The 13,870-nt window shown below is 34.2% G+C and overlaps 2 protein-coding genes across 2 annotated transcripts; one reads left to right on the plus strand and one right to left on the minus strand.

The window, feature by feature from the left end:
* Window positions 1–1,175: 1,175 nt before the first annotated feature.
* LOC145558968 (ninja-family protein AFP2-like) lies at window positions 1,176–7,035 on the plus strand. Its single transcript, XM_081620349.1, has 2 exons — window positions 1,176–2,606; window positions 6,365–7,035. The coding sequence occupies exons 1-2, from the start codon at window positions 1,664–1,666 to the stop codon at window positions 6,784–6,786; spliced, it is 1,365 nt and encodes a 454-aa protein (XP_081476475.1). The 5' UTR covers window positions 1,176–1,663; the 3' UTR covers window positions 6,787–7,035.
* A 1,840-nt stretch (window positions 7,036–8,875) lies between these two features.
* LOC145618969 (F-box/kelch-repeat protein At3g23880-like) lies at window positions 8,876–13,204 on the minus strand. Its single transcript, XM_081673600.1, has 2 exons — window positions 11,743–13,204; window positions 8,876–9,268 (listed from the first exon to the last, which is right to left on the minus strand). Exon 1 carries the CDS (start codon window positions 12,920–12,922, stop codon window positions 11,750–11,752), a length of 1,173 nt encoding a protein of 390 aa, XP_081529726.1. The 5' UTR covers window positions 12,923–13,204; the 3' UTR covers window positions 8,876–9,268; window positions 11,743–11,749.
* Window positions 13,205–13,870: the final 666 nt, after the last annotated feature.

A 13,870-nucleotide genomic window follows, 5' to 3' on the forward strand; every position in this document is an offset into this window, starting at 1 on the left:
ATTCTCATTCTTCTGTTTTTCCCCTATTATCAAAAACATGAAGTGAAATAATGTAAACCGGATTTAACATATACGGACAAATTTTGATCCCATGTATCTCATGAGTTTTTTTTTTTTTTTTTTTTTTAATATATATATATATAATTTTTTTTTTTTGAATAACGGATCTTATGAGTTGAGTACCACCTAAAATGTTTACTAACCGAAGGTAAAATTACTACAATTTAAAACACTCTCTTTATCGGTTAATCTTATAATGATGTGCTTGTTTTTATTTTGCAGGCCTTTAAAATATACTTTGACCATCAATACTTTTACTTACACGTTAATTAAAATTTTAAAATTTTGATATCATAGAATAACACTTCGAGATGAATATTTGATCTCATGATTATATATTAATGAGAATATTTGGTAAAAAAATTAATGTTTGACTATAAAGTCTATATAAAACGGAGCTTTTATTTTGGGACATATGAAATAAAATTAAACAACTTTTTCATTATATATTTGTTTGTCCAATTTAGAATAAAGCATAGTTTTTTTTTTTTTTTTTTTTGAATAGTAATGCATAGTTTAATATTAGGAAGAAACATTTATTGATTAATTAATTCCCTGATTTGCACAAATCAATTTCAATAATTACATATTCCTAATTAAATTATATTCATGTGAAGTGAACAATGTTTAAGAAAGATGATTCCTACATTTCCTTTTGGTTCTTTATATGAAATTAACTACGGAGTTTATTTATATGTACATTACACATGATGTGTTAAAGGAGATAAAAAAAAATGACATTAAAAGGATATAGTAAAATTGATTATAACTCGCTAAAAAAACGTAAATGAGCCGTACTTTTCATTCGACAAAAAAGGAACAAAGTAAAATTAATTAGATAACTCATTAGAAAAACAAAAACAAGTGTAAACAAGCCGTACATTCTTTAGAAGGAGTTGACTTTAACTGATTGATAGTACTTCGTGTCCATAAATACTATAAACCCGTTGTATACCAGAATCTATTACTGTTAATTTTTGTAAAAACATGCTTGAATTTCAATTCTAAGATTTAAAAACAAGGTTATAGAGTTATTAATTTACTAATCTTATTAATTTTTTAGTTTTTCAATTTGATTTTTCACCCCTTTTCTCCCCAATCATTAACTAGCAGAAATAGAGAGAGAAAACTAGAGAGAGAGGGAGAAAAGAATGCTTTCACAGTTCTCTTCCCTCTCTGATTTTTGAACACTTGAGGAAAAAAAAAAAAAAAAAAAAGAAACGATTGATAATTTCTTTCTTTCATACAAAACCCAAGAAAACGTTTTATGTTGTTTTCTGGGTTGAGTTCTCCACGTGTTTAAGATTAACAGTCCAATACCAAAAACCGTCTCTTTTCCTGTCTTTCTTCTTTCCTTTGTATCACTACTCATTATTTCACCCAATATAATTTTTTTTTTTTTTATTTTCTATTTTTTATATAAATTTTTTTATCAAAATTCTGGGTTGTTCTGAATCTGGGTTTCTCTCAAATTTCAGTTTCAACCCAAAATTCAACCAAAGATCAAAACTTTACTCAGAAAAAGATGAGAAAACAGCAAAACAATTTGGAATATTTTCTGGGTTTTTGCTGACTTTAGGTGGGATTTAGTTAGAATTAGTGAATGGATAGTTCATCTCAGTTATATTCAAGTAGTAGTTCAAAAGGGATGGGTGAAACAGTGAATATAAGCAGAGGATTTAGTATGAGTAGCAGTAGTAATAGCAGCAGACATAGGAGCAAAGAAATGGAGAGTTTATCATTAGAAATAAGCAAATATCCAAGAGATCTCTTGCAAACATTTCTGGGAAATAATACTAATAAAAATTCTGGTGGAAGAAATAGATCAGATGATTCAAAATTAGGGGAAGAGGAAGAAGATGATGAGGGTTTGAATCTAGGACTTGGTTTATCATTAGGGGGTAAATTTGGGGTAGATAAGTCTAAAAATTTGGGGGGTTTAATAAGGTCATCATCAATTGCTGGTACCATGCCTTTGTTTAGGGAGGATGATACCGGGGTTGCGTTTCCGCCAACCCCGGGAAATAATAGTAATAGTAATAGTAATAATAATCTGGTTAGAACCTCCTCCTTGCCGGTTGAGACGGAGGAGGAGTGGAGGAAGAGGAAGGAGATGCAGACATTGAGGAGGATGGAGGCGAAGCGGCGCCGGTCCGAGAAGCAGAGGGTTTTGAAGGAAACTGGGGGTGTTGGGGGTAGTGGAGGTAGTGGTGGGGAGGAAAAAGGGGTTGAGGGGTTGAAGTTGAGGGCTAGGTTAGAAAGGGAGCAACAATGTTTGGGGTTAACTAGTAAGTTGATTGGCTCATCAATGGGGAATTTGTTTGGGTCATCTAAACCACCTCCACCTAGTAATAATTTGGAGGTTAAAGGGAGGAGAACTACTTTTGGTAGTTTGCAAGGGTTCTTGATTGCTCAGGATCAAGCTCAGGCTCAGGCACAGGCTCAGGCTCAGGCTCAACCGCAGCAGGGTTCGTCTCAGGGCTCAGGGGAGTCACAAGGGGGTACTTCCTCTGATGCCTCTGAGCTTGAGAGTAAAACCCATCAAGGTATCATTTTCTGTCATTGATTGAACATAAATAAGCCCTAGTTTTTTTTTTTTGATTGATTGATTATGTATGTTTTCAGGTTGATCTTGTTATATCTGCTTGGTATGGTTCATTTTGTGCATCTTGAATTCTTTATATCGTTTGTGTTAGGATCCTCGAGAGATTGTTATATACACGGGTGCACAGTGCACCAATGAGTATTTTGTTCTCATTTTGATGATTGTTATTCATTTGATGGGTTAGTTGGGTGCACGGTGCACCTAGGTGTATATAACAATTTCAAAGGATCCTCGATCGATGGTGCTGTTCTTGTTGATTTTATAGTTTATGTACTTCAATTTGATTTGAATTGGATTGGATTGGATTTGGTATTGTGTCTGTAAAAGCTAGGTTAGTAGTTAAAAAATTGCTTTTGGATTTTCTGTTATTGTACCTTCTCTTTATGCTGTAATTTTGTTCGAGTGTATTGACTTGCTTTTTATTTAAACTTCAAATTTTGGGCTTCTAAGAAAGAGCATATTAAAAAGATGGAGGTTACGGAAATGCGCATGTTAAGGTGGATGTGTGGAAACACTTTAAGAGATAGAATCAGAAATGAGGTTATTCGCAAGAAAGTAGGTGTGGCGGGCATTGTAGATAAATTAAGGGAAAATCGTCTGCGTTGGTTTGGACATGTAAGACGGAGACCCGAGGGTGCACCGGTGCGAAGAGTGGAAGAGTGGGACCATGGAGGGATTAAACGAGGAAGAGGGAGACCAAAGATGACTTGGTTGGAAGGAGTGAGGAAGGATATGAAGTGCATGGATTTACGTGAGGATGAAGTTTTGGATCGTAAGGGATGGAGGAGAAAGATTTATGTTGATGACTACACGGAATAATCAAATTTGGTTCATGTTAGCCGACCCCACTTTTGGGATTAAGGCTTTGATTGATTGATTGATTGATTGATATTCAAATTTTGGATTCTTATAGTTGTTTGCACGGGTAACGTGCCTTGATAATTCGTCATTGTTTCAATTGGTTGGAGTAGGATGTTTAGTTTGTCGCCGTTTCCAGCCAATTGCAATAGTTTTTGGTTCTTCTATTGCTTGCTATTTGTGGCATCTCGTTATAGTTTAATTTTCCAAGATATTTTCGTGATACCAATTCATGTTTCGTTGTTTGTAGTTTCTTTTAACTGAAGTGATCCTTAAATTTGTCGCCATTTATAGTCAATATTGATTATCATAACTTTCCTGATGACATGTCTCCCAAATTAGTCTGGTCATTGGCTTAGCTATGTAGGTATCTTTCCATTTCTTGACAGTGGAGAGTGATGCTGTAATCACTAAACTGCAGGGCCATAATTATCTGTCTTTGTTTTCAATTATTACTGGAGAAGATTGTCTTCTCTGGTATGTCATTCACTCATTTGCACTTTAGAGAAAGAAACTGTATTTTGTTTTTCTTATTAATAATAGTTCGTTTACACTAAGAAAGGCGCTTGGGAGTATATAGATGGTGATGATGTAGAAGTAAATCAGATCCATAGCAACATGAATTTCTAATCTTTATTGGTTTGTCAAGGATTGGGAATGATTATTGCTTGATTTACTATGCTGGCGAAGAGGTATATATGGACTTATTGTTTTCTTTGTATTTATGTGCGAGTGTGCGACATTCTCTTTTTCTCATGAAGTTATTCGCAAGAAAGTGGGTGGCTTAAGGATTGCAAACAAACTAAGGGAAAATCGCCTGTGTTGGTTCGGGCATGTAAGACAGAGATCCCAGGGTGCTCAAGTATGGAGAGTGGAAGAGTGGGATCGTGGAGAGATTAATCGAGGTAGAGGGAGACCGAAAAAGACTTGGTTGGGAGTTAGGAAGGATATGAAGCATGTGGATTTGCATGAGAATGAGGTTTTTGATCGTAAGGGATGGAGGAGGAAGATTTTTGTGGATGACTATACGAATAATCACTTTTGGTTTATGTAGCCGACCCATTTATGGGATTAAGGCTTTGATTGATTCTCCTTTTCTCATCAGATAACGATTATTCCATATTTTTAATTTCAATGAATCTATAATATCACGTGGATTACGTGATTAATTTCTCACAAATTGGGTTATTTGCCAAGATTCTGTGGGAACTCTCTGCAATCTTAAACCATTTGATTCCAAACTGAGTGAGCAGAAGTAGGCCTCTTTTTCTAGGATAGGCACATTAGGTGTCTTTTTAATGAGTGGGAATGAAGAGCTCATTGCAAGAGTAATTTCGTGGATAGGAAGTAGGAAGAACAGGTAATCTTTATAGATTGACTAAACATGCCATTTCTTTTTCCGACAGTAAATCATCTGAGCGTGTGTCATTTATTACAGTTGCCCCTTGTTTCTGATCACTCTCTATGGCTCTGAATTAGGTTTATCTAACATTTTCTAGTGCAAACCATATCTTTCAATTTTAGATCTTCAATCTCCTTTTCAGCAAGTCATCATTCCTTATTAACCAGACTGAGAGATTTTGCATCCTTCCTTTTTTTTTAAAGGCCATAATTCACTATGTGTGAATCTTCTCCCCCTCTAACCCTAACATTTCATTTCTACTTCTTTTATTTGTATCTTATTCCTTATATCCTGTTGTAATCATTCTTAAAAACACACATCATTTTATTACATACCAATTGAGAAATTTGACGGGAAGGTCTTTTTTTCTATAAAAGCTAACGATTTGGACGTGTGACTTCAGGAATTTATTTTTCTCGTGTTCAATTCTCTACTTCCCTAGGATTGCTTGCCTAGAATTTATCCTCTAGGATCTACTTTTGGAATGTGTCTCATATATTGGAGCTGAGGGGTATAAGGTTCTGATGGGGAAACCTTGAGAGATTTTGAAGTTAAAGATCAGTGCGTTTATATGATTTTGCGGTTCCTAGAACTTATAAGACCGATGTCCTGTCGTCCTGATGTCCTACAAGCATCTTCTGATCTAAGTGTCGTAATTTTTTTTTTTTTGCAAATTTGTATAACAGTGGCAAAATGGTAGGTATATTGTTTCCTGTACCCTGTAGTACATGCAGAAAGAGTCAGGTACCTGTGAGTCGATATGTTTCAGTAATGTATTTAATTTACTTTTCATGAACAAAATTGAATTCTCTAGTTACTAAGTAGTTGTTGAACCAAAATGGATCACTTGTTTCTTGTCGGATGTGCAAACGTATATGTTGGGAATCTCATATTGTGTATTACTCCGTAGTTAGCAATGCTGCTGCCAGGGTTTTCAAGCAGTTCAAATCTTGATTAATTAGATGAGGATCTGGCTAGCTAATTTCACTTCTAATTTTAGTTGTCTTTAATAGCTAGCTGGTTCTTCAGAATTAACAGGGTTGGTTAGACCTTGAATTGATGGAAGGAACTTCTGTATGTTAAGTAAATCCATATACATTTGATTCTTCCCTATACCTCTTCTTACTGTTTTTTTTTTTTTTTTTTTTTTTTTTTTTTTTTTTTTTTTCTGTCATTTGGTTACAAAAACCTCGTGCCTATTGGAAGTTATAGAATTGAATATTTTTGTTTACATGCTCTATTTATATCGACGAGTACCTCATTGTGGAGATTTTGAGATGTACACTGAGCCGACTTTCCTACCTGGGAAGTTCTGGACTTTGTCTCACTTGAACTTTCGAATTACTGAAATTAATTGTATCTAAAGCGTTGATAATTAAAATGGGTTTCTGTTTATATTGCTTCTCAAATCTTCCTTGTGTTATTTCCATTGTTCATAGGATCAAGCAGCTGTGGTGATACAAGAAGCCCACCTAGTAGTACTCATTCCCTACAAGACCGAGGTAGCCAAGAAACCATGGGCCCCTCGGTAACCAAAGACAATCCTTTCCACCGAGCTAGCGGTCCTGAGCTGGAGAGCTCATCTAAGCAGCCTGAGAGCACAGACCATAAGAAGAAAGAGACAGCATCGGGTGGGATAGAAGATATGCCATGTGTGTTCACAATAGGGGACGGTCCAAATGGTAGAAAGGTGGAAGGGATCTTATACAAGTATGGGAAAGGAGAAGAAGTGCGCATAATGTGCGTTTGTCACGGGACCTTCCATTCTCCTAAGGAGTTTGTCAAGCATGCCGGTGGCAGGGACGTAGAGCACCCTCTTAGACATATTGTTGTTAGCCCGTCGACATCTCCCTTTCAGTGACCTCTGATGGAATTACCCCCTCTAATGCAACCCGGTGAAACCGTGAAACATATAATATTGGTTTGATTTCAATGTAGAGTTATTTGCTAATGGATATGTAAGCTTCTTAGCCCTCTTTTCTATTTATTTATTTTTATTTTTTTCTTCTCGAGGATCTTTTTGTTACCCGGAGTTCACTTAAATGTGATGAGAAATGGTAAGAGGCAAAACATACTTTTGCCTTAATATAGGCTGGGAACAATTTTGTTGTGCCTTTTTTGTTCTTTTAAATTCCTTAATCTAACGATGAGGTCCAACTAGGTATGAAAGTGATAGAAAGAAGAATGAAATCTTTTGCAAAGTTCTATATGAAAATATTGGAAGTGCCTTCAGGTATTTGAAGCCTTGAAGGTGTTGAAACATCTTTATGCACCATTTTTTTTTTTCGATGGTGAGATTTAGTCCTTGGTCTCAAGCTTGGATATAAAAGAACTAGCCAACTGCTCTGGCCTTTTATCTCGATTGTACTGCAACACTTGATGCTTAATGGTACCTTAAAAAGGATGTAGCAACTATAATTGTATTAGTATGACTTCTACATTGAAGTGGACGCAATTTTGAGAAGAAAAAACTTCTTAACTTCTTTGTATATTTTCTTCTAAAAAGTTTTATAGTGGAGCAATTTTACCAACTAGGGTCATAATTCATGGTTCACTCATGGAGAGAGAGTGAGGGATTGTTCAACTGGTTAGAGCTTCCTTTTCGATTCCCTTGTGTCTCATCACCTGCCCTTGTGACTCTCTAAAAAGAAAAAGTTCGAATTTTGCCATGGATGAAGTCAGGTTGTAAACCTGTCGGCTGTAGTTCATACTTCATAATGAAATTCCGATCCGGCCATGACCGGAATGGCCCTTGTAAAATGAGGGTGTTGATGATGGTTATGAGGATGTAAGAGCATACACGTTGAAGAATGAAGATGGTGTGCTACGTGCATGTACACCGTTGGTAATAACCAGCATCTGTGGCTTTTGTTAGGTTAAAAGGAGAAAAGAAGCAAGATCAACTAGTATTAGATTTAACTATTTAAGGCCAGCTGTTTGTACATAAATGGGGTAGTCAAAGATATAAGATGCATCAACAATATCTTGTTCGATTTCCTCGTCATCCATGTTTTTTTTTGCTTTTATTAGTTGCCTTTCATTCTATTTACTAGTGTCTCTATTAGACATGCCAAGTGGGCTAATTGCCTAATTGTTGCAAACCATTTTTAAAAAGTTCTTGTAGTTTGTAATACAAGTAACATTTTACATATTGATACTTTAATAAAGGGACTTTCTAAGTGTTCTAATATGGGAAATTCCTAGAATCTTAAGTTTATATTGCCCATTTTAATTGAAGATCAAACATGTAGTTAGAGCAGGGCATCGTGTCGTGCCGGGCCGTCACGCGCTATGCCTTGCCGCAAATTTTAAGATGCACCGTGCACTTAGAAATAGGTGCATCACGTCTATATTTGTGAACATTTAGTAAAAAATCTGAACAATTGCAAATTTTGAACATGTAGTAAAAATATCTAACATCGCAAATTTTGAACATTTAGTTTAAAAATCTGAACAATCGCAATGCATCACGCCTATACTTTTGAACATTTAGTAAAAATATCTGGACAATCGCGAATTTTGAACATTTAGTAAAAATATCCGAATATCGCAAATATCGAACTTTATTCAACAACAATATTAAAAAGAATTTTTTAAAAAAAAACATACATGATGATATAAGTTTTAGATTGATTACATAATTGAACTGAATTAAATAACGTCTTTTTAAGTCAAAATCAAAAGAAACTCAAAAATAATTATTTCTTTAAAAAACTAATGGCTTAATTACTTAAATTTAACTTTTATGCGAATTATGAGAATTTTAATATATATATATATATATATATATATATATATATATATATATATATATATATATATATATATATATATATATATATATACGCAATTGTAAGGAAAAAGTGAATTAAGTAAAGTAAGATTATGAAAATCTCTTTAGAGAGAAATTGTGCCATAAAATTTTTACAATCGTGTCAAGTTTCCTCTAGTCATCATCAATATATTAGGTCAAGGAGTTTTTGGAACAAAGTAGATGTCATTTTTGGATTTATTGGTGCAATAAATCAATGCCATTGTATGGAGATAAACAATTCTACTTAACTTTCTTATTAAGTAAAAATTATTTACTATTAGTAAAGAAAATTCACTACAAAATAAAATCTAATCTAAGCAAATTAACAACATAGATTAAAACTATCAAATATGATACTTCTGCATCAAAATTTTGTCCATTTGCTCCTACGGATGAGGCAGGCCGATAAGTCGATAACTGTGGAGTTGGGATCATCACTGATTCTGCCAAATGCTTTGGAAGGACAAGAAGAAGAATCCATTCTATGTTAGAGTCAATAGTAGCTTCAGCTCGATGAGGGAGACAATTCCTGTAAAATAAAGTTCGCAATTAGGTTGTTAGCATAGCAAATGGTATGCTTCTTTAAATTATGTAATAATGGCTCTTATATTAACTGAAAAAAAAAAAAAAAAAAAAAAAAAAAAAAAAAAAAACCACTCATTTAACACTACAAAAAGAAAATTTGTTCCACATAAATAAGCCAAAATAAGAGTTTAAAGTTTGGAAAATTATAGTTATAGGCAGAGCAGTGTTTGGAAGAGCTTCCAATTTGAAGCACTCAAAAGTTGAGAGAATAAAAAGAGTGCATTACAAATCCTAAACTTTAATGCTATGTTTGGATAACAAATTAGAAGGGAAATGGAAGTGAGGGAAATAGGAGGAAGGGGAAGGAGGGAAAGTGGAGAAAATGATGAGCTCCATTTTCCCTCCAAATCTTTCCAATTTTAAAGGAATGGTCTTTATTAAAGGAGGAAGGAAAATGGATCCCTTCCTCCCCTTCCCTCCCCCAACATATTATCCAAACAAGGAAGTTTGTCTCCCTCTCTTTCCCTTCCCTTCCTTTCCTTCCATTTTTTGTTATCCAAACATAGCCTAAGGGATTTGTTTTATTTATGAGTGAAGATAAATCACTCAATTATAAAGTAGATAAGGGAAATGAAATCCCTCACTCCATTTCTGAGCTCATTCTCTATTTTCTCCTCTCACTCTCTTTAAACTCCATCTCCCCGCACATTCTCTTTAAAGTTTTTTTTTTTTTTTTTTTTTTTTTTTTTTTTTTTTTTTTCGACACATCATTCTCTTTAAAGTTTAAACATAATAAATTCACCATTCTTCATTTCTACCAATTCTATGTAAACAACTTTTGAGTGCTATATGATTTGCAGCTGCCTCAAATATACTATATGCAAATGATTTTAGATCAGACCATGCACATTTCACTTCTCTTAGAGTAACAGAGTAGTCCCTAACTCCCTAAATATACATATATTATCAAGACACATTTTGAAATGAACAAGTACATCATGAATGAACTACTGTAACCTGCAGCCTCATGAAGCTATTGGATGAATTCACTCCCATTGGCAGACGGGTAAAAACAGTTATTAGTTGCTAACTGCCAATAAGAATCTTTTTGGAAGTCCTATTCAAAGCTTTTGGAAACATAATAGCCATACAGTAAAGTGAATCACCCAAAATACTTTTACCAGGATATAGATTATTTTTCTAAAAGGGAATAAGATGTTTCCTTCTTTAAGGTAAGAAATGCCACATTTCCACCATTTGCCTTGACTTTTTTTTTTTCCTCCCCCACCCCCTCCCTTCTAAATCCTCTATCCCGCCCTATTTAGATGACATTTTTCAGGAATGTTAAAGCTAAAATCCATAAAACTTGATTGTTCAGGAATGTTAGTCGATTTAATAAAAATGGAGGATGTACTTATACATGAGGGGCAAGAAGTAGACAATTATTTAACACCATCAACTAGGCTAAGCATATACATGCAATCAACCAAATAATGAACATATCCTCAATTAAAATTTCTATCAATCTACTCATTTAAATTCTTGCATCAAGTTAGTTTCTATTCTTTCATCTTTAGTTTCAATAATTTGGAGTTCTACTTCATATAGTAGCACTTCATTTTACAAGTCTGCCCCTTCAATATTTTACAAGGTATCTTTCATTTTCAACTGTCTAGCACGATCATTTATCATTGGTTCGAATCACATAAGAGGATGTTGAAAAGAAAATCATATTTCCACTTTTTCTAATCAATCATTCTGACTTCTTTTTGTAACTCCTTTGGCATTGTTTTAGTTTGACTTGCCAAGTGCCAACAGCCCAACAATTGGTGCCGCACCATGCAAAGCAGACCTCAATTGGAGATCTGTTTGTTTGAGGAAAGGCCCTTGCTCAAATGAGATGTGTAAAATCAAATAAGAGCAATACATGGATAAAGTTGACTACTTTAAGTCTTATCCTTAGTCATTGCATCACAGGAGATCTTTGCATTTGTCAAAACTTAGTTAATTCATATATACATATTAATTACTAGGTGGAAATCATAGGTGATTATTTGAATAATCCTTAAGCTTTTCCAACTTACACAATTAAATAATTAATGCTCCTCCAATTTTATTCTACTTCACAATGTCATCCAGCAGATATTATGCATTAAAACTTTTGCAATAAGCATACAAGATACACATTTATGGTATTTTACGATTTGTATGGTCGTTTTGATTGAGATTCGAAAGACTTGTGACTCAAACGTCTCAAATCAGCTGATTTTGATCTAAGACATAAGGATAATTTTGAGCTAGGATCTCCTGGTAGGTCCTTATTCAGGTTTATTTGTAGAGGACGACAATTGAAAATACTTCGTTTGAATCTCCTTAGTTTCCAAAACTATCCTTAGCTATATGCACAGTACAAGGTTATAAGTTTTGGAGCCAAACAATGTATAAATGGGAGTATAGTACATTAGTACATATACATACCTGATAACTACACACCGGTGGATGGAAAAATTAGACTCGGAACAAAACTTGCAACGCGAGATTTCCCCAACTTTTTCCAAGTTAAAATTGGTGTGTACTTCATTGGCTTAGAGCTCGGGTTGATAACCCCTATTGTTGAATCTTCCAGCAGGACATAAAACTTGCCGGTCCCTTTGAATCCAACAATGCCTTGGCATGATCTTAACCTCAAGTGTCTGGAAAGACGAATAGATTCTATCTTCCCAGGACCCTTCAACATACTTATAGTCATATCATCACGTATATTCATCCCACATTTAGACAGACATCCTCCCATGACACATAAAAATTTATCGCGATACACAGCATCCGAAACCAAATCCAAATCAACAGATGAATTAAACGTCTCAAGGGCTAAATCAAAGGCAAGAATCTTCCGACCAAAATCATCCACCTCAGACACAATCCAATACAGAGTCTCATCAACCAAAACTCCCTGCCTAGTATGGAATGCATAGGGGTTCCGAATAGGCTCCTCGCCGTGACTAAATCCAATCTCTTCATACTCATCAGTCCTCAATGAAACAATATCTTTATACAACTCATCAGAAATTCTTGTCCATTTATTCGATTTTGATGAAAAAACATGCACCCAAATCTCTCGAGAATCATTCAATTCAAGAATTCTAACAATCTTATAATCATCAATACTCGAAACATACCCAAATCCCCACGAAACCCGGCAAGGAGAATCAAGTGACAAATCAGGGGCCATATATTTCTTAAACTTGTCAGTAATTGGGTTCCATAAAATGAAGAAAAACCCAGAAAAAGAAGCTAAACAAACCAACCCATTACATATTCCAATCAAAACAAGGTCCTCACCACTTCGAAAATCAAACCCTAATTTCATCAAATTCTTGTCGGAAATATCATAAGAATCATCAGAATTACAAGAAAAGAGGTAAAATTTATTCCTGTATTGGATAAATATGAAATGGGGAGGGGAAAAGAGAGAAAATTTGAGGTGGGTATTAGCAAATTGGGAAGAAGAAATAGTTTCATACCATTGTTTGGAAACGGATTTGAATTGAAGAAGAGATTTGACGGGCAACCTTGTAAGAATGTGCTGGGTAATTAGATCGTCAGGAAGGTATCGTTGTTCTTCAACTGTGTTCGTTGCATCTGCAATTTCTTCCATAGTGTTGTTGAAGCTGGGAATTTGATGCAATTGCTTCGATTTTATTTTTTTGGAAGGTTTTGTGCAAAAATTTCGAAAAAATTGAGTTTTTATTGATGGAACCCTAGTTGATTTTCTAATCCTTGATAAATTAGGAAATCAAAATCTGAAGATATTGGGGTAAATCGGTAGTGGTATACCGATATTAAGGGTTAGCGGTTATACCTTTTTTTTTTTTTAAATCCTGATCTCCACTTTTTCCATTGATCAATTTGTATTTTCTCTTTTTTATTTTTCGATTTGGTATAAAATTAATTATCCGATTATTCATATTCTAATAATCGCTAATAAGTTTTCATGGTGTCAATAAGAGTTAAAAAATTCAAGATTTGTATTGTTTTTTTAAGAAAGTTTTGTACTCCATATTGATTTACTTCGTATTATGGATAAATTTGTCAACATGGACCGGATTTGAAATTTAAGCCCAGTGAAATTAAGATTTTTTTTTTTTTTTTTTTTTTTTTTTTTTTTGCGGAAAAGAAAAAATAGTTAGGATAGTGTTTAAAACCAATCATCCTATAACCAAGCTATTATGCTCGTATTAATTTTAAAATTGAGTGCTAATTGTCCATTAAATTTTACACCTAGCTTGAGAGAGAGGTTTTATGGAAGAAGTTTAGGGCAAAAAGAGAATTTTTTTTTTCATGCATATATTCTTACTAGTCAATTTACACAAAAACTAAAAATTAACGACTATCTAGTATTTACCAAGCATATTTACATACACAACTAATCAAATTAGCTAGTCGCTTGTCAAATTTGTTCATACAAGCAGCTATCATCTAACAACAAACCTCATGTCACGTCATCTTTTGCTCACCATGCATCTTTGGAAGAGAAGAAAAGGACATGGACTATACACCTGTATTTGAAATGAAAATAATGATTCAATATTAACCTGCTTAGTAA

The sequence above is a fragment of the Chenopodium album genome, chromosome 1, assembly GCF_948465745.1.
Source record: "Chenopodium album chromosome 1, dcCheAlbu1.1, whole genome shotgun sequence".
In the NCBI taxonomy this organism is placed as follows: Eukaryota; Viridiplantae; Streptophyta; class Magnoliopsida; order Caryophyllales; family Amaranthaceae; genus Chenopodium; species Chenopodium album.

Coding starts and splice junctions, on each gene's coding strand:
- LOC145558968 (XM_081620349.1), top strand. CDS start 1,664: ATGGATAGTTCATCTCAGTTATATTCAAGTAGTAGTTCAAAAGGGATG. Junction 2,607..6,364: donor TGAGAGTAAAACCCATCAAG/GTATCATTTTCT, acceptor CATTGTTCATAG/GATCAAGCAGCTGTGGTGAT.
- LOC145618969 (XM_081673600.1), bottom strand. CDS start 12,922: ATGGAAGAAATTGCAGATGCAACGAACACAGTTGAAGAACAACGATAC.